Below are 25,491 nucleotides of genomic sequence, written 5' to 3' on the forward strand. Positions count from 1 at the left end.
TCAATGATGTAATATGAGACATAAAAACCAGAACTAAATTGCAGTTTATTTGAAAATTCTCACACAGAAAGGTTAAATAATAATTATTAATTTAGGAAAAAGTGAAACTGAGGCCTAGTTCCCATCCCAGCACATCCTGGAGAGGTGTGAGACCCCCGCCCTGACATTACCCTCACAATAGTAACGTCTCCAGTCATTCAGGTGCTGATGCTGCTCCCCCGGCTCTCAGTGCAGGTGAATGGGGGAAATACACATAAAGACAATGAGAATGTAAATCCCTTTCATTATGAATAGGTCTGACAGTCACACCCAGGACCGCAGGGGTTGGTGCTTCTGCAGGACTCTCCGCCCTCTTACTGTATATAAGATGATGTTTCAGTCCTGAATCCTTCAGATGAGACACAACTTCTGCTTCTCGTGTATTGTGAGTGCGCTGGATGTACAGGAGGCGGCTGGAGGATATTCCTGTCCTGACTGCAGAAAGAAGCATCCGTGACGTCCGTAATCACCTAAAGAAAAGGAATCTTGGGAATATAATGGAGAATTTATCTGCTCAGCCTAAGATGGAGGAGACCAGAGTCTGCTGCACCTACTGCGATTCTCCTGAACCGGCTGTAAGAACATGTCTGCAGTGCGAGGCTTCTTTCTGTGAGAAACACTTACATAGACACAGTAAGTCCTCAGAACATATTTTGGTTGATCCTGATGTTAACTTGGGGAAAAGGAGATGCCCCACACACAAGGAGGCACTGAAATACTATTGTCCTATGGATTCCACCTGTATCTGTGTGTCCTGCTGGGTGGCTGGAGACCACAAGGGACATGAGGTGGAGATATTGGATGTGGCCTCTGAGAAGAAGAAGGAGAAGCTGAGATCTGCTGTTGAGAAAATGAACTCTAAAAAAATGGAAGCAGGAAGAAGAATCCAGAATCTCACAGATCATGAGGTAGAAGAAGAAAAGAAATTATCTGGACTCACTGAGAAAGTCACTAATCTTTTTACTGATCTGAGGAAGAAGCTGGATGATCTAGAAAGGAGAGTCCTGGGTGAGATCTCCAGACAGAAGTATCAAGTGTCAACCTCAGTCTCTAACATGATCAGACAGATGGAGCTACACAAGGATGAGCTGACCAAGAAAATTCATCAATTTGAGGAGTCATGTGATATCACAGATCCATTGGCCTTCTTACAAGATGATTTAACCAGAGGTGACATCAGTGATCGGAGCTGTGATGTCATCGGTGCTAAAAGAAAAGCTCAGAGTCTGGATGAGGTCATAGTGTCACAGATATTATACAGAGGACTGCTGCGCTTTGCTGATGATCTGAATAATATGAGAAGAAAACAACAGTTCCCAGCGATGAAAAAATCTGAGGTATTACTGGATAAAGATTCGGCTTCTGAAAAGATTTTTATTTCAAAGGATCTTAGATCTGCTTCTTATACTTCTACATTACAGAACAGACCCGATGGACCCAAGAGGTTCAAGTCCTGTCAGGTGTTCAGCTCCTGCAGCTTCTCCTCTGGGAGACATTACTGGGAGGTGGATGTGAGTCAGGCGGAGCAATGGATCATTGGAGTGGCCGGGGAAAGTCTGGAGAGGAAGGTGGATGGTAATGAATCTTATATTGGTTATAATGAGAAATCCTGGGTGTTAAATGTATATAGTACACTTGGTGTGCGTCATAACAATATATTTACAAGTCTGGAATCAAAGTCTCCTGTGAAGGTTGTTGGGATCTATCTGGACTATGAGGCCGGGCGTCTGTCCTTCTATCAGCTGTGTGACCCCATCAGACACTTACACACCTTCACCACCTCCTTCTCCGAGCCGCTCTATGCCGCTTTCTATGTGCTTAAGAATTCTGGGATCAGAATCTTAAAATAATGAACATCCACAAGCGGCTGTAAATAGTTAAGGTGATTTTTTGGTCTTAGATACTTTCACTTTTGGACAAAAATAATGTAATGATTTATTACTAAATGTATTTTTATCACCGTTTCTTCTCATGCTGTCCACTCAGGAGGCTGTGACAGCCGTCACTCAGAGCAGATGGGAGGGGTTTGTGGTGTAGGTCACAGTCAAGATCTGAGGGCACTTTATAAGGAATCACCATTGGGCAGATGTAAAAAGCTTCAGATGATGAAACAATAGAGAAATTACCCCATAAAATTGTGGTTTACAAGAAAATTATCTGAACAAATTATAAACTGGCTCCTGTTGTAAAATATGATGAGGTTTTCTTGATTTTTTGGAACCATACATTTTTCACTAGTGGACATAAGATTCCAGATATAGTATTGGTGTATTAGGATTGTGTGTCTGATTTTCCTGATCAAATCTATTTTTGTAAAATGTAATTTCTTAATTCTTCTTTAGCTCTAATAAAACATTTCTATGAAATCTGATTGTGAAATTCTTTTTTTGTCACTTTGCAAAATCGTAATAAATTTCTATACTTAGTGACCGGATATAGACAATCCATGTCACAAACCACTTTGGTAAGATGGAAAGATGATCAATTATTATTAATAATTCCAATATAACTACTAGTAGTATATATTAATTCTCCATCTCGATTTAAAAATCCCTGGCCCACATACTGGATCTCTATAGTTGCTCCATTTGTACAGGACTATAAATGTTATACAGGCGGTCCCCTACTTAAGGACACCCGACTTACAGACAACCCATAGTTACAGACAGACCCCTCTGAGCTCTGGTGAAGCTTTCTGAATGCTTTACTTAAGTCCCAGGCTGCAATGATCAGCTGTAAGGTGTCTGTAATGAAGCTTTATTGACAATCCTTGGTCCCATTACAGCAAAAAATGTTCAAACTCTGATTGTCACTGGGGCCAAATTTCTTTTTTGTCTGGATCTACAATTGTAAAATATACAGTTTCGACTTGCATACAAATTCAATTTAAGAACAAACCTCCGGACCCTATCTTGTACGTAACCCGGGGACTGCCTGTATATCAAAACCACAAAAGAACAATGTTTGTATTATTTGTGTTCTTTTTGTGTTAATTTTATGATTTAAGGAAAACCTCAATTAAAACTATACAGTGAAAAAGCTTTTTTCATTTTTTGTAATATTATCTTCAAATAAAATTACGAAGAGTGGAAATTCCGTTCCCCCCGATTATGTGGCCATTAACACCCGTGCAGATCACGAGCAACGATCACTCCGGCTTGAGATTACTGAGGCACATAGGAAAACGCACGATTCCAGCTTCCAAATGATTGCACGATTCAAAAGTAAAATGCAAAGCTTTATTCCATCACATAAATAAAAAAGATACAGGGGATACAGCAAGCAAGTAGTCTACCTGGCTACATCTCTGGCACTGAGTCTTTTTATGTAATGGATTAAAGCCTTGCACTTTACTTTTGCATTGTGCAATCATTTGGAAGCTGGAATCGTGCGTTTCCTTATGTGCCAAATAAAACTAAAAATGTAAAACAAAAATAATAATTATTAACTAGCCCTATGTGAATTCAAAAATTCTAATACATTACAGGCCTGGTCATACCTGGTCTCCACATGAAGGGGATATACAAAGATGGCCGCCCCTGGGTCAGTATATATCACACTAAGGCTACATTCACACTGCTGTATGGGGGGACGTATATACGGCTGACATATATATATATATATATATATATATACGCCATGTATACGTTCCCCCCCACGGCAACGGGACAGTGCACCAATATGCGCCATATTATCACTATGGTGAGGGGCGGGGGAGAGCAGCGCTCGCCCTCCTCCTCTCCCCTGCAACGATGTGTGCCAGCCGTATTACGGTACAGCGGGCACACGTTAGTGTGAATATAGCCTTAGGCCGCTTGCACATGATTGTATATGGAGGCCGTATAAATATAAAATAACACTTCTATATACAGTTATAAATAAAGATGCATCAGCCTTTTACCTCACACATCTCTTTATCTCTGTATCTCTCCTCCTGTCAGCAGACTTTGGCTTTATAGTTATAGTGCAGGGAACTATCTCCATTATTTCTACAGAGATTTTTGTCACATATTTCTTTTCTCCTGATGAAACTTCTCTTCTCTTTCATCTCTGGACCTTTTTCTTATTATCTTCTCCATCTTTTACCTCAGGATCCTATTATCTCCCTTCTCTCTCATCTCCCTCAGCTCATCTCTACCTCTCACTTCTCTTCTCATTGGCCAGTTATTCCAGAGGGGAGGAGCAATGAGCATGACCTAACAAGATTGGCAGCTCTCCTAGCTAAGCTTGGTTGTCATGTGCTCCAACACAATCTATGACACATTATACCAAGGCCAACAAAATCCACAAGCAGGAGCCCAGAGGTGATATACACATATGAGGGGACACTCCAGCCCCTCACACAGTAATGGTGGTTATCTGTCCTCCCTATCACACAGCTCCAGCACACCAGGGCTCATGAAGACGCTGCAGTACAGAGCAGTAATATGTCATATATCAGCCATGTCTGCAGTAAGTGATCACAGGGCGATGTATCTACAGCGAGGGAGGTAAATGGAGCAGATTCATGAGGAGACACAGTGACTACAGGAATTCATGAGGTAAAACTCCTGCCATATCTACAGTATGTGAGGTAATAATACTCCAATATACATCAGTCATATCTACAGTGTGAGGTAATAATACCCCAATATACATCAGTCATATCTACAGTATGTGAGGTAATAATACCCCAATATACATCAGTCATATCTACAGTATGTGAGGTAATAATACTCCAATATACATCAGCCATATTTACAGTATATGACAGTGATGGCGAACCTATGGCACGGGTGCCAGAGGTGGCACTCGGAGCCATTTCTGTGGGCACTCAGACCATTGCCCCAGGACAGAGTTCACCAAATAGGACCAAATCCAAAAAAACTTCCTGCAGTCCCAGGAAACTTAAGAGATGCTGCTCTCAGCGCTATTTTAAAGAGACACTTCATTGGCTGTGAAGTGAGAAGGTGCGGACAGAACTGCAATATCTTTGGAGGTCATCCTGCTGGACCCAACAGCTTCTTCCTCTACTGAGGGACCCTGTAGAGAAGCTACAATGATGTCTGAATTTGCCCTTCTTCTTTCAACTGCATTGGTGACCTCAGGGGGCCAATACGATTGAAAGATTTGGAATAACAGGTAGCAATAAGTTGCTGCTTCAAATGCCATGTTGGCAATTCACGGTAAATAAGTGGATTTTGGTTGTACTTTGGGCACTTTGTCTCCAAAAGGTTTGCCATCACTGGTATATGAGGTAATAATACTCCAATATACATCAGTCATATCTACAGTATGTGAGGCAATAATACTCTAATATACATCAGTCATATCTACAGTGTGTGAGGCAATAATACTCTAATATACATCAGTCATATCTACAGTGTGTGAGGTAATAATACTCCAATATACATCAGTCATATCTACAGTGTGTGAGGTAATAATACTCCAATATACATCAGTCATATCTACAGCATGTGAGGTAATAGTACTCCAATATACATCAGTCATATCTACAGCATGTGAGGTAATAGTACTCCAATATACATCAGCTATATCTACAGTATGTGAGGTAATAATACTCCAATATACATCAGCTATATCTACAGTATGTGAGGTAATAATACTCCAATATACATCAGCCATATCTACAGTATGTGAGGTAATAATACTCCCATATACATCAGTCATATCTACAGTATGTGAGGTAATAGTACTCCTATATACATCAGTCATATCTACAGAATGTGAGGTAATAATACTCTAATATACTCCTGCCATAACTACAGTGTGTGAGGCAATAATACTCCAATATACATCAGTCATATCTACAGTATGTGAGGTAATAATACTCCAATATACAGCAGTCATAGCTACAGTGTGTAAGGTAATAATACTCCAATATACATCAGTCATATCTACAGTATGTGAGGTAATAATACTCCAATATACATCAGTCATATCTACAGTGTGAGGTAATAATACTCCAATATACTTTAGTCATATCTACAGTGTGTGAGGTAATAATACTCCAATATACATCAGCCATACCTACAGTGTGTGAGGTGATAATACTCCAATATACTGTAGTCATATCCACAGTGTGTAGATATGATTTTGTTTTTACAACTTTCCGTGTACTGACCAAGTAAGCTGTGCTCACCACCTGCAAGTCCTACTCACGTAATGAATACCAAACTAGCTTTACACATCAAAAAAATAGAAAAAAGTTTAACCCTTTATGGACCAGGCCCTTTTTTGTTTTTTTCATTTTTATTTTTCACTCCCCACAATCAATAATCTATAACTTTTTTTTTTTACACGTAAAGAGCTCTGTGATGGTTTGTTTTCTGTGTAACAAATTGCACTTCATAGTGACGGTATTTATTATTCTATGCTGTGTACTGGGAAGGGGGAAAAAAATTCAAAATTCAGTAAAATTTGTTAAAAAACGCATTTGCTGCGTTTTTTTGTGGGGTTGGAATTTACAGCATTCACTGTGCGTCATAAATGACATGTCTACTTTATTCTTTGGGTCAGTGCTATCACAGGGATATAACATTTCTATAGGTTTTATAATGTTTTCATACTTTTACAAAACTTAAAAACTCGTGTAGAATTTTTTTTTATTTTGCTATCTTCTGGTGCTAATAACTTTTATATACTTTGGTGTACGGAGCTGTGGGTGGTATCTTTCTTTGCGTCTTTTGATGAAGTTTTCAATGCTACCATTTTTAAGACTGCACAACCTTTTGAGCACTTTTTATAGATTTTTTTATATTTTTCAAAAAAGTGCCATTTTTTACTTAGGGCGCTATTTTCCTTTACGGGGTTAAACACAGTGGAAAAAACCTTATTATATTTTGATAGATCGGGCATTTTCGGATGCGGCAATATCTAATGTGTTTGTGATTTTTACTTTTTTTTTACTATTTATATCAGTTCTAGGGAAAGGGGAGTGATTTGAATTTTTAATTATAATTTTTTAGTTTTACTTTTACTATTTATCAGACTCCCTATGGCACTTTAACCCTGGGTAGTCGGATTGATTCTGTCATATACTGCCATACTACAGTATGGCAGTATATGGGGATTTTCATCGTCATACATCACAATGTGCAATTAGCACATAGTAATGAATGGGTTAAATCCAGAAAGCCTCGGGTCTTCGAAAGACCCGAGGCTGTCATGGCAACCGGTCACTGCTCCCCGATGACATCACAATACTAGCCCGTGAGCCCTCCCCATGCACCCGAAGCCGACCGGCGACACAATGGTCGTGAAAGGGTTCAAAGGAACAACCACAAGAAAAAAAGAAATGGCACTTATAGCATTAATAGACATCTAAAGTCAGAGTGAAGAAGAACTGGGGGGATCAGGGCTATAACGGCTCTAATATAATAATTCTATAGTGATGGGACATATTATACTGCAGGAAAAATAATCCCATATTTAGATTTCTATAGCAGGACAGAGACCCATAACATGAACAATGAACACTGGAAAATAAAAACCTCCAACAAAGTAAAATCTTTTCTTCCATCTCTAGTAAAAAAAAGTATTGAAATATAATAAATAATTCCAATAAAACAATAAGTAGAATGAATATAAACTCCATCTCATCCACTAAAATAGGCAGCGACAAGGGTAAAGAGACCAAGTAATAAAAAGTTATGTACAATCTGCACATATTTGGTATCTCCATAATCGTAGTGACCTGTAGAAGAAGGTGAAATGTTATTCAATATCACAATACTTAAAACACAACAACAAGGCTGAAACATAGTTTTTTTTTCTTAATTCTCCCACAAAGTGTTAATAAACATTATTCAGTAGACCAAGATGAAACTGAGGCCTAGTTTCCATCCCAGCACATCCTGGAGAGGTGTGAGAGCCCCTACCTGACATGACCCTCACAATAGTAACGTCTCCAGTCATTCAGGTGCTGATGCTGCTCCCCCGGCTCTCAGTGCAGGTGAATGGGGGAAATACACATAAAGACAATGAGAATGTAAATCCCTTTCATTATGAATAGGTCTGACAGTCACACCCAGGACCGCTTCTGTAGGACTCTCCGCCCTCTTACTGTATATAAGATGATGTTTTGGTCCTGAATCCTTCACATGAGACACAACTTCTGCTGCTCGTGTATTGTGAGTGCGCTGGATGTACAGGAGGCGGCTGGAGGATATTCCTGTCTTGACTACAGAAAGAACCATCCGTGGCGTCCGTAATCACCTAAAGAAAAGGAATCTTGGGAATATAATGGAGAATTTATCTACTCAGCCTTAGATGGAGGAGACCAGAGTCTGCTGCACCTACTGCGATTCTCCTGAACAGGCTGTAAGAACATGTCTGCAGTGCGAGGCTTCTTTCTGTGAGAAACACTTACAGAGACACAGTAAGTCCTCAGAACATATTTTGGTTGATCCTGATGTTAACCTGGAGGAAAGAAAATGCTCCACACACAATGAGGTACTGAAATACTATTGTACTATGGATGCCTCCTGTATCTGTGTGTCCTGCTGGGTGGCTGGAGATCACATGGGACATGAGGTGGAGATATTAGATGTGGCCTCTGAGAAGAAGAAGGAGAAGCTGAGATCTGCTGTTGAGAAAATGAACTTGGATAAAATGGAAGCAGGAAAAAAAATCCAGAATCTCACAGATCATGGGGTAGAAGAAGAAAAGAAATTATCTGGACTCACTGAGAAAGTCACTAATCTGTTTACTGATCTGAGGAAGAAGCTGGTTGATTTAGAAAGTAGAGTTCTGAGTGAGATCTCCAGACAGAAGGATCAGGTGTCACTCTCAGTTTCTGACATGATCAGACAGGTGGAGCTACACAAGGATGAGCTGACCAAGAAAATTCATCAATTTGAGGAGTCATGTGATATCACAGATCCATTAACCTTATTACGAGAAGATTTATTCAAAGTTGATGTCAGTGATCGGAGCTGTGATGTCATTGGAGATGTAAGAGAAGCTCAGAGTCTGGATTATGTGGTAGTAACACAGATATTATACAGAGGACTGCTGCGCTTTGTGGAGGATCTGAATAATCTGAAAAGAACGAGCCTGTTCCCAGTGATGGAGAAATCTGAGGTATTACTGGATATAGACTCGGCTCATGATATCATTATATCACAGACTCTTACATCCGCTTCTTATACTGCAACGTCACAGAACAGACCTGATGGACCCGAGAGGTTTGAGTCCTGTCAGGTGTTCAGCTCCTGCAGCTTCTCCTCTGGGAGACATTACTGGGAGTTGGATGTGAGTCAGGCGGAGAAATGGATCATTCACCGAGCCGCTCTATGCCGCCCTCTGTATGTATGACAATTGTATCCTCACAATCTTAAAATAATTTAGCAAAATTGTGGCAGTAATATGTTAAAATGACTCTCTGCCTCTAAGATCCTCTCAATCAGATTTCCTCCATAGATGTAGAAATAAGTGATAGATATTACTGCTCTTCTCACTTGTACTTTATTAATTTGCTGTTGATGTCTTATGTGATTACTGTTGCCTTGTGATCAGAAATAGTTTTCTTCTACTAACGAGGAATAGATAAAAATGTCTATTGTTTGTCTGTTTAGATTTATATCCTTTCTATGGTCCCATAATAATGGTTTTAACAAGATGAAATAAACAGTTAAACAATAAAAAGTTTTAAAGCACAACTTATTTTTTCCATGTGTCTGACTGATGGATTCACTTTCTTGGAATTATGTGTCTCTATGGTAACAGACAACAAACAAAAAAATATTTTTCCTACTCCATATTCTACCATCTGTCCCTCCTTGTAGTAGAAGGTCAAAGGAGGGATGACGGCTAAATATACACATAGATCTACCTGTGAGCTGCATGCACAGAAAGATAGGGAAATTGTCACCAAACCCAGAAAGTGTTTCATCATTTCTCATGGGATATGTACTGGGATAATAACTGTTATTTTGTTGAGAATGCAGTCATGGACAGTGTAGACCCCTCGGCTTTCTGTAGAGGGTTTCTCCACCATTACTCCCTTCTGCTCTGAGCGATGACTGTGGCCAATAAGGAGACTCCTACAGCTGTCACTCAGAGCAGGAAGGGGGGTTTGTGTGGGAAGTCACTGACAAGAGTTGAGGGCACCTCATGAAGGATCACCAGTGGGGTGGCTGCTGCCTACTATGTTACTATGTGATTTTAAATGTTACAAAACACTGGATACAGATAGAGAACGATGCATTCCCACAGTCTTCCATAAGTGTTAGATTATGGGCATCAATCTTGAGCAAGCCGTTGCATGGCTCTTTACTATGTACATCCAAAGTTAGGAAATAGCAGAAAAAAGGAGACAACAGAGGACGGCGCCTCGGGTGATAACGTCTGCTGTTTCCAGCTGTATCGTAGGGAGAATTAGAGGTGCTCACCTGGTGAATCCTTGATTAGTAGGCTCATAGAACCGCTAGACAAGCATGGAGAGCAGTAATATAGACAATGTGGGTCCAATCTGCTAGGTGTATTTGTAGGGGGTGTCACTGTCTGTGCAGCTCCCACATCTCAAAATCCAGAGACACCACTGGGGGTCCAGTAAATGGCATAAGACAAAGTGGAAAAAAGGCAAGAGCTGTCGTGGGGTGCTGACAGTACACCTCCACAGAAATTCAAACATAGGACGACGAATGAGCAGGATAATACACATTGACATTCTTATATACTAATACATAGAAAACAAATTACTTACCAGCGTTTTGGAGTGGAACTTCCGGCTCATATTAGGTTAGGTACGCATGTGCAGAGATGGAAGTTTCACTCCGAGAAGCTGGTACGTGTAAATCATTTGTTTTCTATGTATTAGTATATGTATACCTACTCTATGGAGTCCAAGAATTTAGCCCTTAAGCTCCGCCCACTTCCACAAAATGGCTTCCTAACGCAAAATTTACTCCACACAATCTCAGCACCCAGCCAATCCACTGCCACCACCAGGAGTTGCTTACGCAAAGAAGGCCGTAGGCACCTCAACCACACAGACAATGCACCCTGATGATTACACAGCACATGCACTCACTACTTATAACTTTTACAACTATAAATTCACACAGAACATGCAAACGCTTACTACATGGATTATACTAACAGTGACCTCTGGTAACGTGATTCCCTTCAGAGACTCAGATTCTTTAAGGCTACAAGCAGAGACTTATTAAAATAACACTCAAAGAATAAAATTGTCAGATAAAATGAAAAAGATTAAAAACAATACACATACGATACTTACAGTTAGGACAAAGGAAACAAAAAACTCTTGCTAGTGAAATAATAAGAAATTCTTTGACCCGAGGACTGGGCATAGAAGAGAACAAAAGAAAACTCCAGCGCAGGCTCCTTGGTCTTTATAAAATCAACTTTTCTTTATTCAGCATACAGCATAGACGTACATCAGGTAAAACACAATGGGGGTCATTTACTAAGGGCCTGATTCACGTTTTCCACGACGTGTTACCCGAATATTTCCGCCGATTTTCCCTGAATTGCCCCGGGTTTTTGGCGCACGTGATCGGATTGTGGCGCCTCGGCGCCGGCATGCATGTGATGGAAATCGGGGGCGTTGCCGAACAAAAACCCAACGGATTCGGAGAAACCGCCGCATTTTTTTAAAAAAAGTGTCGCGGGACACGCACTTACCTTAACCAAGTATAGGATCGTGAACTCTGGCGGGCCTCGGCGGACTTCAGCGCAGCAGCGACACCTGGTGGATGTCACTAACTGCCTTAGTGAATCGCCGGAAGACCCGAATCCACCGCAGAGAACGCACCGCTGGATCGTGAATGGGCCAGGTAAGTAAATCTGCCCCAATAGTTTCTGATCTACGCGTTTTGGCTAAAAAGCCTTAGTCTTGATCTGATTTTATAAAGTTGATTTTATAAAGACCAAGGAGCCTGCGCTGGAGTTTTCTTCTGTTTTCTTCTCTGCAAGGATATGCCTTTGCCTTGGGCACTCCAAGCGCAGCTGGCCGGTCCACTGTCAGGTGGGAGAAGTTTGGAGCTGACTACCGTGGGAGTTTAAGTTTGTGTGAGGACTGGGCATAGACATCTATCCAGTCTTCTAGTGTTTATAGAGTCCTCCAGACTGAATAACCCCATGTGGCTGCTTCACTAATTTAAACCCAGGGGATTTTTGACCCCCCAGGGGATTTTCTATCCCCCTCCTATCAGTGAGGTACTTTTTGGGTCTGGGTTTTTATCAACATAACTTTTGATTAGAAGATGGCACAATTGTGCCATGGCTTTCAAATAAAAGGGGTACGTTATTCCCATCAACCACATACCAAACTCGGGGTGTCTTAGCCTAATATCAGGGGTGTTCTGCTATTGGCTGCTAACATTCAGATTTTCGCTCCAGGAGTGTGTCTAGACCCCATAACTGTCCTGTGTAACTGGGGACCCATAATTATGAATTATGCCCCAGTTATGGACAGCTATGAGATTCCCATTGTCGAGGTTTTGGAGGAAAAACCAAAGTCTGCTGGTTATTTAACCCCCCGTTGTTCCTGAACCACTCTGGCCTAAGGTGTTAATTTCGTCACCTTTGCACGTTTCTCTGATCAAACACACTCACTGGGGTGCAGAGACGCACTGTCCAGTGACTCTTCCTGGCTGGTTGTAAAACTGTAGAGTGTAATATTATCACAGTATATAAGACTTGCAATGTGTATTATCCTGCTCATTCGTCGTCCTTTGTTTGAGAAAGGGTCGAGTACCCGAAATGCGTTACAGAGGACCATTATATTAAGAATTTCTTTTATTCTTTACTTTGATAAAATCTAAATAAAATAACAAAGTGATCAGATGTTTTTTTGACTATTTGGAGTATGTGAATTTCTGGGGAAGTGACTGTCAGCGCCCCACCACAGCTCTTGCCTTTTCTCCACTTTGTCTTATGTACATCCGAAGCAGCGCTGAAGATATGGGATTTATACACAGAGAAACCTTCACTATTTACTCTGAAAATTGGGGACCTTCCTTGCAAAATTTTACAGGTTTTTTGGAAGATCTGGACCTACAATGTATGATAGAACATGGAATAAACTCTATAGCTGATATATGGGGTAAAACCCATTTATTACCATTCAAAATTATTTGTGAAAAATTAGATATTTCTGTAAAAGAATTTTAGAAGTACCTACACATTAGACACTTTCTAACTGTGGTACCAGAGAAATGTTGGGGTCCCCAATCAATATCTATCTTTAATAGACTTAAAGCAACGAAAGGAATATCTCTAGCATATAAAGCTATAGAGGGGATGTGGCATACAGAAGCCTCACCATGTCTGGAGCAATGTGAGCTGGACCTTTACATTTCTGTTGACGACATTTCCTGGGAAAATATTTTCAAACTAACAACATCCTTTCTCACAGAACTGCTGGTCTGCAGAAAGAACGGCATACGATGGTAGACGGCGTCTTATTGCCCTAACTGCCCCTCTGACCCAAGTGCATTGGAAAATTTGATTTGCGGCAGCAATTTATCATCCTCATTTTTTATTCCAAATATCCCTTATACCCCTGATATATACTGGAAGCGCTCCACATGCTGCAGTTTTAAAAAATAATGCTCATTGCATTCGCACCTGGACCCCTACAGCAGGTTATGACCCTATATGCATTGCCATATTTGAGAGAAATTTTCTAATAAACTGGGTCTGCATTTCCTGTTCTAACCCCTTGTGAAAATGAAAAATTTGTCAAAATAGATTTTTTTGGGAAAAATAAATAATTTTGCTTTTTGTAGTATAATTCTGCAAAAAATCAAAATGTAAAAATGATCATTATACCCATTTATAAATTCCTTGGGGATATAGTTTTCAAAATGGGGTCACTTGTTTGGGGTTTCCACTGTGTTGTTATTCCAGGGGCTTTCCAAATGCCACATAGTCCCCGAAAACAATCCCAACTAAATCTGCTTCTAAAAGTCAAACAGCGCTCTGTTCCTTCAAACCCCATGTGCCCCTACAGCAGTTTAGGGCCACAAATATAATACTGACATATTTAAGAAAAAGTGGGTGACAACATTTTTCATTTTTTTATTTGTGTATATGTGTAAATTGTCTTTTCTTGAATATATCAATACCATATATAAAAAAATATAGAAATTTCAAAATTTTATCAATATTGTAATTTAACTATCGTGAAAAACTTAAAGGTTTAACAAATTTTCTATAAGTTTTTTTGAATAGTGTAAGATGAGCAGTTTTGAAAACTTGATGATTTTTTGGGAAATTTAGGCCTTACAAAGCCCTTTCACAACTGCATTGGTCCCTAAAGAAATGGCTTTTAAAATTTTATTAAAAATGAGGAAAATTGCAGTTTGACTTACAACCAACCTCATAAGATAAAAGGATAGTGGGAAAAGTAAATCCCACATAAAGCAGACGTATGATAAATGTTAATAAGTTCATTTGTTTGGTGGTATGAATATCTGTCGGAAAAGCAGAAATTTCACATTTTGAAAATAGCTATTTTTTCAAAATTTTCACCAAATTCACTCTGTTTTCATAAATACAACATAATAAACATGAAAAAACAATATCAAAATCACTTGGTAAATTAAAGTTTTCCAAAGTTATTATCATCTAAAGTGAAGATAAAAACAAGTGTTGGTGATAAAAAGGGTTTTTTTGGGTAACTTTTAAAAATAAATATATACAATATACAATATCGCCACAACCATAATGACCCCCAAAATAAAATTTCACATATCTTGTATGTATATTTTTTTATGTATTCTACTTTTTTTTACAGCTTTAGACAACAAAAATAGTCCAAAAAAGTAGAGGAAAAATGAAACATAGAAAACAAATGGCACTTGTAGCATTAATAGACATCTAAATTCAGAGTGTAGAAGAACGGGGGGGGGGGGGGTTCAGGGCTATAATGGCTCTAATATAATAAATCTATAGTGATGGGACATATTATACTGCAGGGAGAATAATCCCATATTTAGATTTCTATAGCAGGACAGAGACCCAAAACTTGCACAATGAACCCTGGAAAATAAAAACCTCCAACAAAGTAAAATATTTTCTTCCTTCTCTATTAAAAAAAAGTATTGAAATATAATAAATAATTCCAATAAAACAACAAGTAGAATAAATATAAACTCCATCTCATCCACTAAAATAGGCAGCGACACGGGTATAGAGACCAAATAATATAAAGTTATGTACAATCTGCTCATATTTGGTATCTCCATAATCGTAGTGACCTGTAGAAGAAGGAAAAGGTCATTCAATATCACAATACTTAAAATACAACAACAAGGCTCAAACATAGTTATTTTTTCTCAATTCTCCCACAGAAAGTGTTAATAAACATTATTCAATAAGCCAAGATGAAACTGAGGTCTAGTTTCCATCCCAGCACATCCTGGAGAGGTGTGAGACCCCCGCCCTGACACTACCCTCACAATAGTAACGTCTCGAGTCATTCAGGTGCTGATGCTGCTCCCCCGGCTCGCAGTGCAGGTGAATGGGGGAAATACACATAAAGACAATGAGAATGTAAATCCCTTTCATTATGAATAGGTCTGACAGTCACACCCAGGACCGCAGGGGTTGATGCTTCTGCAGGACTCTCCACCCTCTTACTGTATATAAGATGATGTTTCAGTCCTGAATCCTTCAGATGAGACACAACTTCTGCTGCTCGTGTATTGTGAGTGCGCTGGATATACAGGAGGCGGCTGGAGGATATTCCTGTCCTGACTGCAGAAAGAAGCATCCGTGACGTCCGATCTGGGAGAAGAACAGGAATCTTGGGAATATAATGGTGAATTTATCTACTCAGCCTAAGATGGAGGAGACCAGAGTCTGCTGCACCTACTGCGATTCTCCTGAACCGGCTGTAAGAACATGTCTGCAGTGCGAGGCTTCTTTCTGTGAGAAACACTTACAGAGACACAGTAAGTCCTCAGAACATATTTTGGTTGATCCTGATGTTAACCTGGAGGAAAGAAAATGCTCCACACACAATGAGGTACTGAAATACTATTGTCCTATGGATTCCACCTGTATCTGTGTGTCCTGCTGGGTGGCTGGAGATCACATGGGACATGAAGTGGAGATATTGGATGTGGCCTCTGAGAAGAAGAAGGAGAAGCTGAGATCTGCTGTTGAGAAAATGAACTTGGATAAAATGGAAGCAGGAAAAAGAATCCAGAATCTCACAGATCATGGGGTAGAAGAAGAAAAGAAATTATCTGGACTCACTGAGAAAGTCACTAATCTGTTTACTGATCTGAGGAAGAAGCTGGATGATTTAGAAAGGAGAGTCCTGGGTGAGATCTCCAGACAGAAGGATCAGGTGTCACTCTCAGTTTCTGACATGATCAGACAGGTGGAGCTACACAAGGATGAGCTGACCAAGAAAATTCATCAATTTGAGGAGTCATGTGATATCACAGATCCATTATCCTTCTTACAAGAAGATTTATTCAAAGTTGATGTCAGTGATCGGAGCTGTGATGTCATTGGAGATGTAAGAGAAGCTCAGAGTCTGGATGATGTCATAGTGTCACAGATATTATACAGAGGACTGCTGCGCTTTGTGGAGGATCTGAATAATCTGAAAAGAACGAGCCAGTTTCCAGTGATGGAGAAATCTGAGGTATTACTGGATATAGACTCGGCTCATGATAACATCATTATATCACAGAGTCTTAGATCTGCTTCTTATACTGCAACGTCACAGAACAGACCTGATGGACCCAAGATGTTCGAGTCGTGTCAGGTGTTCAGCTCCTGCAGCTTCTCCTCTGGGAGACATTACTGGGAGGTGGATGTGAGTCAGGCGGAGAAATGGATCATTGGAGTGGCCGGGGATAGTCTGGAGAGGAAAGCGACTGGTACCGAGTCATTTATTGGTTTTAATGAGAAATCCTGGGGTTTGATGGTTATTAATAGCCTTGGTGTGCTTCATAATAATATATTTACAAGTCTGGAATCAGAGTCTCCTGTGAAGGTTGTTGGGATCTATCTGGACTATGAGGCCGGGCGTCTGTCCTTCTATCAGCTGTGTGACCCCATCAGACACTTACACACCTTCACCGCCTCCTTCACCGAGCCGCTCTATGCCGCCCTCTGTATGTATGACAATTGTATCCTCACAATCTTAAAATAATTTAGCAAAATTGTGGCTGTAAAATGTAAAACTAAATATCCGACTTCTAAGATCTTCTCATTTCTATTTCTGTGCTGATTCATTACTGAATATATATTAATGGACATTTCTTTTGGTGCCAAAGCTCCAGATTTCCTCCATAGATGTAAAAATAAGTGATAGATAATACTGTTCTTCTCACTTGTACTTTATTAATTTGCTGTTGATGTCTTATGTGATTACTGTTGCCTTGTGATCAGAAATAGTTTTCTTCTACTAACGAGGAATAGATAAAAATGTCTATTGTTTGTCTGTTTAGATTTATATCCTTTCTATGGTCCCATAATAATGGTTTTAACAAGATGAAATAAACAGTTAAACAATAAAAAGTTTTAAAGCCCAATTTATTTTTTCCATGTGTCTGACTGATGGATTCACTTTCTTAGAATTATGTGTCTCTATGGTATCAGACAACAAACAAAAAAATCTTTATCCTACTCCATATTCTTCCATCTGTCCCTCCTTGTAGAAGAAGGTGAAAGGAGGGATGACGGCTAAATCAGAACACACAAGGTTTATTTATTGTCAGTTACCATGGATACACATAGATCTACCTGTGAGCTGCATGCACAGAAAGATAGGGAAAAGGTCATCAAACCCAGGAAAGTGTTTCATCAATTCTCATGGGATATGTACTGGGATAATAACAGGGATTTTGTTGAGAATGCAGTCATGGACAGTGTAGACCCCTCAGCTCTCTGCAGAGGGTTTATCCACCATTACTGCCTTCTGCTCTGAGTGATGGCTGTGGCCAATAAGGAGACTTTTACAGCTGTCGCTCAGAGCAGGAAGGGGGGTTTGTGTGGGAAGTCACTGACAAAAGCTGAGGGCACTTCATGAAGGATCACCAGTGGGGGGGCTGCTGCCTACTATGTTACTATGTGATGTTAAATGTTAAAAAACACTGGATACAGATAGAGAGCGATGCATCCCCACAGTCCTCCATAAGTGTTAGATTATGGGTATCAATCTTGAGCAAGCCGTTGCAAGGCTCTTTACTATGTACATCCAATGTCAGGACATAGCAGAAAAAAGGAGACAACAGAGGACGGCGCCTCGGGTGATAACGTCTGCTGTTTCCAGCTGTATCGTAGGGAGAATTAGAGGTGCTCACCTGGTGAATTCAGACAAGCATGGGGATCAGTAATATAGACAACGTGGGTCCAATCTGCTAGGTGTATTTGTAGGGGGTGTCACTGTCTGTGCAGCTCCCACAGCTCAAAATGCGGAGGCACCACTGGGGGTCCAGTAAATGGCATAAGACAAAGTGGACAAAAGGCAAGAGCTGTCGTGGGGCGCTGACAGTGCACTTCCCCAGAAATTCACATACTCCAAATAGTAAAAAAAATACTGATTACTTTGTTATTTTATTATTGATTTTATCAAAGAAAAAAATTAAGGACATGCTTAATATAATGGTCCTCTGTGACGCATTTCGGGTACTCGACCCTTTCTCAAACATAGGACGATGAATGGGCAGGATAATACACATTGACCGTCTTATATACTAATACATAGAAAACAAACGACTTGTGGAACTTCCGGCTCATATTAGGTTAGGTGCGCATGTGCAGAGATGGAAGTTTCACTCTGAAACGCTGGTACGTGTAAGACATTAGTTTTCTATGTATTAGTATATAAGACGGTCAATGTGTATTATCCTGCTCATTTGCTGGTATGCAGCAAAAATGGCATACGAAGGGAGACACCGTTTTATTGCCCTCCCTGCTCCTCTGACCCTGGTCTCTGTAACTATCCCTGATTTGAAATTTTCCACACAGTCCCACATTATTAAAAAATGTTTACTTTCGGGAGAGTAAAATTGTATTAATTGCATTGGAAAATTTGATTTGCGGCAGCAATTTATCATCCTCATTTTTTTCTTCAAAATACCCCTTATACCCCTGATGAATACTAGATGTGCTCCACATGCTGTGCCCAGAAACGGCGCCATTACAGAGAAATTGCAGTTTTTAAAAATAATGCTCATTGCCTTCTGAGCCGCGCCATGGGCCGTACAGCAGGTTATGACCCTATATGCATTGCCATATTTGAGAGAAATTTTCTAATAAACTGGGTCTGCATTTCCTGTTCTAACCCCTTGTGAAAATGAAAAATTAGGGGTTAAAATAGCTTTTTGGAAAAATAAATATTTTTTCTTTTTGTTGTATAATTCTGCAAAAAGGTAAAAATGATCATTATACCCACTTATAAATTGCTTGGGGGGTACAGTTTGCAAAATGGGGTCACTTGTTTGGCGTTTCCACTGTGCTGTTATTCCCCCCATGTGCTCCTACAGCAGTTTAGGGCCACAAATATAATACTGACATATTCAAGTTTTCATTAGTGTATGTGTGTAAATTGTGGGAGTAAGTGAAAAAGGAAAATCACTAATAAAAACATGAAAAATGTGTCACCCAATTTTTCTTGAAAATTTTTCTAAATTTTATCAATATTGTATTTTAACTATCGTGAAAAACTTAAAGGTTTTACAAATTTTCTATACGTTTTTTGAATAGTGTAAGATGAGCAGTTTTGAAAACTTGCTGATTTTTTGGGAAATTTGTGAAATTTAGGCCTTACAAAGCCCTTTCACAACTGCATTGGTCCCTAAAAAATGGCTTTTGAAATTTTATTAAAATGCAGAAAATTGCAGTTTGACTTACAACCCTTCTACCAACCTCATAAGATAAAAGGATAGTGGGAAAAGTGAACCCCACATAAAGCAGACGTATGATAAATGTTAATATTTAATTTGTTTTCACCACATTCACCCTGTTTTCATTAATAAATGACTAATAAATATCACTCAAATTTTTTTGCTAACATAAAGTTCAATGTGCCATGAAAAAACAATATCAAAATCACTTTTTTAAATTAAAGTTCTCCAAAGTTATTATCATCTAAAGTGACGCTGAAAACAAGTGTTGGTGATAAAAAGGCTTTTAAGTTTTAAAAATAAATGTATACATTTACGAAATCACCACAACCATAATGACCCCCAAAATAACATTTCACGTATCTTGTATGTTTTTGCTTAGATTTTTTAAATGTATTCTACTTGTTAGACAACAAAAACAGTCCAAAAAATTTAAGGGAAAAAACACATAAAGAAAACAAATGGGGGGGGGGGGGGGGTTTCAGGACTATAATGGCTCTAATATAATAAATAAAAAGTATTGAAATATAATAAAAAATTCCAATAAAACAACAAGTAGAATGAATATAAACTCCATCTCATCCACTAAAATAGGCAACGACACGGGTATAGAGACCAAATAATATAAAGTTATGTACAATCTGCACATATTTGGTATCTCCATAATCGTAGTGACCTGTAGAAGAAGGAAAAGGTCATTCAATGTCACAATACTTAAAACACAATAACAAGGTGTAGTTAAAGTTTTTTTTCTCAATCTTCCCACAGAAAGGGTTAATTATAATTAATGAAATCAGATGAAAGTGAAACTCTCCACCACACCCTGAAAAGGTGTGAGACCCCCGCCCTGACGTTACCCTCACAATAGTAACGTCTCCAGTCATTCAGGTGCTGATGCTGCTCCCCCGGCTCTCAGTGCAGGTGAATGGGGGAAATACACATAAAGACAATGAGAATGTAAATCCCTTTCATTATGAATAGGTCTGACAGTCACACCCAGGACCGCAGGGGTTGGTGCTTCTGCAGGACTCTCCGCCCTCTTACTGTATATAAGATGATGTTTCACTCCTGAATCCTTCAGATGAGACACAACTTCTGCTGCTCGTGTATTGTGAGTGCGCTGGATGTACAGGAGGCGGCTGGAGGATATTCCTGTCCTGACTGCAGAAAGAAGCATCTGTGACGTCCGATCTTGGAGAAGAACAGGAATCTTGGGAATATAATGGAGAATTTATCTACTCAGCCTAAGATGGAGGAGACCAGAGTCTGCTGCACCTACTGCGATTCTCCTGAACCGGCTGTGAGAACATGTCTGCAGTGCGAGGCTTCTTTCTGTGAGAAACACTTACATAGACACAGTAAGTCCTCAGAACATATTTTGGTTGATCCTGATGTTAAACTGGGAAAAAGAAAATGCTCCACACACAAGGAGGCGCTGAAATACTATTGTCCTATGGATTCCACCTGTATCTGTGTGTCCTGCTGGGTGGCTGGAGACCACAAGGGACATGAGGTGGAGATATTGGATGTGGCCTCTGAGAAGAAGAAGGAGAACCTGAGATCTGCTGCTGAGAAAATGAACTCTAAAAAAATGGAAGCAGGAAGAAGAATCCAGAATCTCACAGATCATGGGGTAGAAGAAGAAAATAAATTATCTGGACTCACTGAGAAAGTCACTAATCTGTTTACTGATCTGAGGAAGAAGCTGGATGATCTAGAAAGGAGAGTCCTGGGTGAGATCTCCAGACAGAAGTATCAAGTGTCAACCTCAGTCTCTAACATGATCCGGCAGATGGAGCTACACAAGGATGAGCTGACCAAGAAAATTCATCAATTTGAGGAGTCATGTAATATCACAGATCCATTGGCCTTCTTACGAGATGATTTAACCAAAGGTCACATCATTGATCAGAGCTGGGATGTTCTCGGTGCTAAAAGAAAAGCTCAGAGTCTGGATGATGTCATAGTGTCACAGATATTATACAGAGGACTGCTGCGCTTTGCTGATGATCTGAATAATATGAGAAGAAAACAACAGTTCCCAGTGATTAAAAAATCTGAGGTATTACTGGATAAAAACTCAGCTCATAATAACATCGTTGTTTCAAGGAGTCTCAGATCTGCTTCATATAACGCAACGTCACAGATCAGACCCGATGGGCCCAAGAGGTCAACGTCTGGTCAGGTGTTCAGCTCCTGCTGCTTCTCCTCTGGGAGACATTACTGGGAGGTGGATGTGAGTCAAGTCAAGACATGGATCATTGGAGTGGCCGGGGAAAGTCTGGAGAGGAAGTGGAGGGGTGAAGAATCCTTTATTGGTTACAATAAGAAATCCTGGGCTGTTAATTTCTCTCAAACCCTATGTGCAAGTCATAATAATATCCATACACCTCTAGAATCAGAGTCTCCTGTGAAGGTTGTTGGGATCTATCTGGACTATGAGGCCGGGCGTCTGTCCTTCTATCAGCTGTGTGACCCCATCAGACACTTACACACCTTCACCGCCTCCTTCACCGAGCCGCTATATGCCGCTTTCTATGTGGAGAAGAATGGCACTGTCAGGATCGTGAAATAATTACAGTAAAATGTTAGTTGTTAAGCCTTAAAGTGAATCTCTACCTTCCTAGATTCTTTAATAGCTTTGTCTAGAATTGTTTGCTGAAGTTTTACTAAATATATGTTTTATAGCAGTTTGGTCTGTTCTTATGCTGTCCAATCGGGAGACTGTGACAGCCGTCACTCAGATGAAGGAGGAGGGGCTTGTTGTGCAGGGCAATGCTGAGATCAGAGCATTTTGTGAGGGATCAGCATTGGGGTGGCTGCAGGTTATAATATTTTTTCTCAAAGATCTGATGATGTTTAAACTACAGATCCCCACAAAAGTACAAAATAAGATGAAATAACCAATGACTACATAATTCTTATTATTGAAAGTAATGAGTTTTCTTAATTTATTTGACCATCTAAAAATTTAGAAATATTTTATTGATGGACATCAGAAGCCAGATATGCTGCTGGAGCGTTACTAGTGCGTGGGGGTTCATCCTGATCAGATCTATTTTGTATTATGTGATTACTAAATTCTTCTTTATTTTAATTCCAATAAAATATTTCTATGAGATCTGATTGTGTGATTTGATTTATTATATTTCAATAAACTTCTGTTCAATTCTGAATAGCCGGACCTGACTGATGTCAGCAATTCATGTAATCTGTATGGTGCCCATGTGATTACTCCTCCAGTATCAACTTGTTTAGGACTGGCCGCTGACTTCAGACATCAGAAGACACAGTTCCCAAATCTAGAACAACGTCTTTAGATGTCGTTGTAGTTTCTCCTGCTCCCACGCTAATGGTGGGAGCAGGACTGGGCGTCAAACTGTCATACAGTGGCGTAACTAGGAGAGGCTGGGCCCCACAGCAGATTTCTGCATGGGGCCCCCCCTCACCTTAAAAAAAATATATATACATATTTGTAAAATCATGCACATTTATATACTTTGTGGGAGATTTGGCCCAGTAGAGACCATGATAGCGGGGTGCTGTGATGCAGTTCAAGACAGTGACACCAAGGTACAGTCCAAAACAGGTCTAGCCTGCGTTTATTTCAGCAGGAATCAAAATAAAACAGCCTTTACATTCAGGCATCCAAAACAAAATAATATCCTACCCGTCAGGGTGCTAACTAAACAATGGTTCTCTGACTCACCACTAACAAAATCACTTGGCTGCTCCAGGCACAGAGGTCAGTGCTGTGTGCTCTCCAGCCTCCTTCCAGAGAGAGACAACACTTTCAGCACTGCTCAGCCACTTTATGCACACTGATTAGGCTGCTCCCATCACCTGTGTCCAAGGTGCTGGACAACACCACCTCAGCACTAAGGCCTTGCATAATAGCAAAACCTAGGGGAAACATACCGCCCATCCACAGTTAACCCCTTCAGTGTCTCACATACCCTCCCCCTCTGTTTGACCCTGTGGGGGCGAACACTTTTGGCCATCAGACAGTGGGTACGAGACAGGGCATCGGCATTCCCATGCAGCTTTCCTGCTCAATGTTCCACCGTGAACTTGAAATTCTGCAGCATTAGGAACCACCTTGTGACCCTGGCGTTCCTCTCTTTAGCCTGACTCATCCAGGTGAGGGGAGAGTGATCGGTCACTAGTGTAAACTGTCGCCCTATCAAGTAATATCTCAGGTATTCCAGAGCCCATTTGATCGCCAAGCACTCCCTCTCAACTATGCTATAGTTCTTCTCAGGAGGTGTGAGCTTGCGGCTCAGGAAGGTCACGGGATGTTCCTCACCCTCCACTACTTGGGATAGGACAGCCCCTAAGCCCACGTCAGAAGCGTCAGTCTGCACAATAAAGGTCTTGGTGAAGTTAGGTTTGATCAGTACCGGTCCCTCGCACAAAACCGTCTTAAGTCGCTGAAACGCCCCCTCAGCCTCTTCACTCCACTTTACCATCACCGCCCTTCTACCCTTGGTCAGGTCAGTCAGGGGTGCCGCTATGGTAGCAAAATCGGGGATAAATCGGCGATAATAGCCCACTATGCCTAGGAAAGCCCTCACTTGCTTCTTGCTCATAGGTCGTGGCCACTGCTGGATCGCCTCCACTTTATTTACTTGGGGTTTGATGACACCTCGCCAAATACGGTACCCCAGGTAACGGGCCTCTTCCAGACCCAGTGCACATTTTTGGGGGTTCGCTGTCAACCCTGCTGCCCTCAGGGAGTCTACCACTGCTTGCACCTTGGCCAGGTGACTCTCCCAATCGTTACTATAAACTATGATGTCATCCAGGTAGGCCGAGGCATATCTCCGGTGAGGTTTTAGCACGAGATCCATTAACCTCTGGAATGTGGCGGGAGCCCCATGTAGCCCAAAGGGGAGTACCACGTACTGAAAAAGCCCGTCAGGGGTAACAAAAGCGGTCTTCTCTTTGGCCCCGTCAGTAAGGGGTACCTGCCAATACCCTTTTGTCAGGTCAAGGGTGGAGAAGAACCTAGCCTGTCCAAGTCGTTCTATCAACTCGTCAACCCTGGGCATGGGATAAGAATCAAATTTGGACACCTCGTTCAACTTCCTAAAATCATTGCAGAACCGTACGGAACCATCAGGTTTGGGAATCAACACAATAGGACTCGACCAGTCACTTTTAGACTCCTCGATAACCCCCAGGTCTAACATCTGCCTGACTTCTTCGGATATGGCAAGCCGGCGCGCTTCAGGGACCCGGTAGGGTTTTTGGTGCACCCGGATGTGGGGTTCGGTTATGATGTCATGCTTGATGACTGAAGTACGTCCCGGTAACTTAGAGAACACATCCACATTTCGGAGCACAAACTCCTTCGCTTCCTGAATCTGGGCCCTGGAGAGGGACTCCGAGATCCGTACTTCAGGCGCCTTGGCATCGGGTACACCTACCTCCGGTGTCCCCTTCTTGGGGACAGACGCTTTTTCTACTCCCACGGCCATCAGGGACTCTCTTTCCCTCCATGGCTTTAGGAGGTTCACGTGGTATATCTGTTCGGGTTTCCTCCTCCCCGGCTGAGATACCTTGTAGTTTACCTCCCCCACTTTCTCCATGACCTCATATGGACCTT

General features: G+C 40.8%; 1 protein-coding gene and 2 pseudogenes across 1 annotated transcript; all 3 read left to right on the forward strand.

The window, feature by feature from the left end:
- Positions 1–394: 394 nt before the first annotated feature.
- On the forward strand, positions 395–2,322 carry LOC140076096 (nuclear factor 7, brain-like). The gene is given in 2 exon segments (XM_072122602.1): positions 395–499; positions 501–2,322. Coding segments are annotated over 2 exon segments (1,494 nt in total). The 3' UTR covers positions 1,890–2,322.
- Positions 2,323–8,841: 6,519 nt separating this feature from the next.
- On the forward strand, positions 8,842–17,200 carry LOC140076097 (E3 ubiquitin-protein ligase TRIM39-like; annotated as a pseudogene).
- A 3,764-nt stretch (positions 17,201–20,964) lies between these two features.
- LOC140076098 (E3 ubiquitin/ISG15 ligase TRIM25-like) lies at positions 20,965–22,458 on the forward strand (annotated as a pseudogene).
- The last annotated feature ends 3,033 nt before the right edge of the window (positions 22,459–25,491 follow it).

The sequence above is a fragment of the Engystomops pustulosus genome, chromosome 8, assembly GCF_040894005.1.
Source record: "Engystomops pustulosus chromosome 8, aEngPut4.maternal, whole genome shotgun sequence".
Taxonomy (NCBI): domain Eukaryota; kingdom Metazoa; phylum Chordata; class Amphibia; order Anura; family Leptodactylidae; genus Engystomops; species Engystomops pustulosus.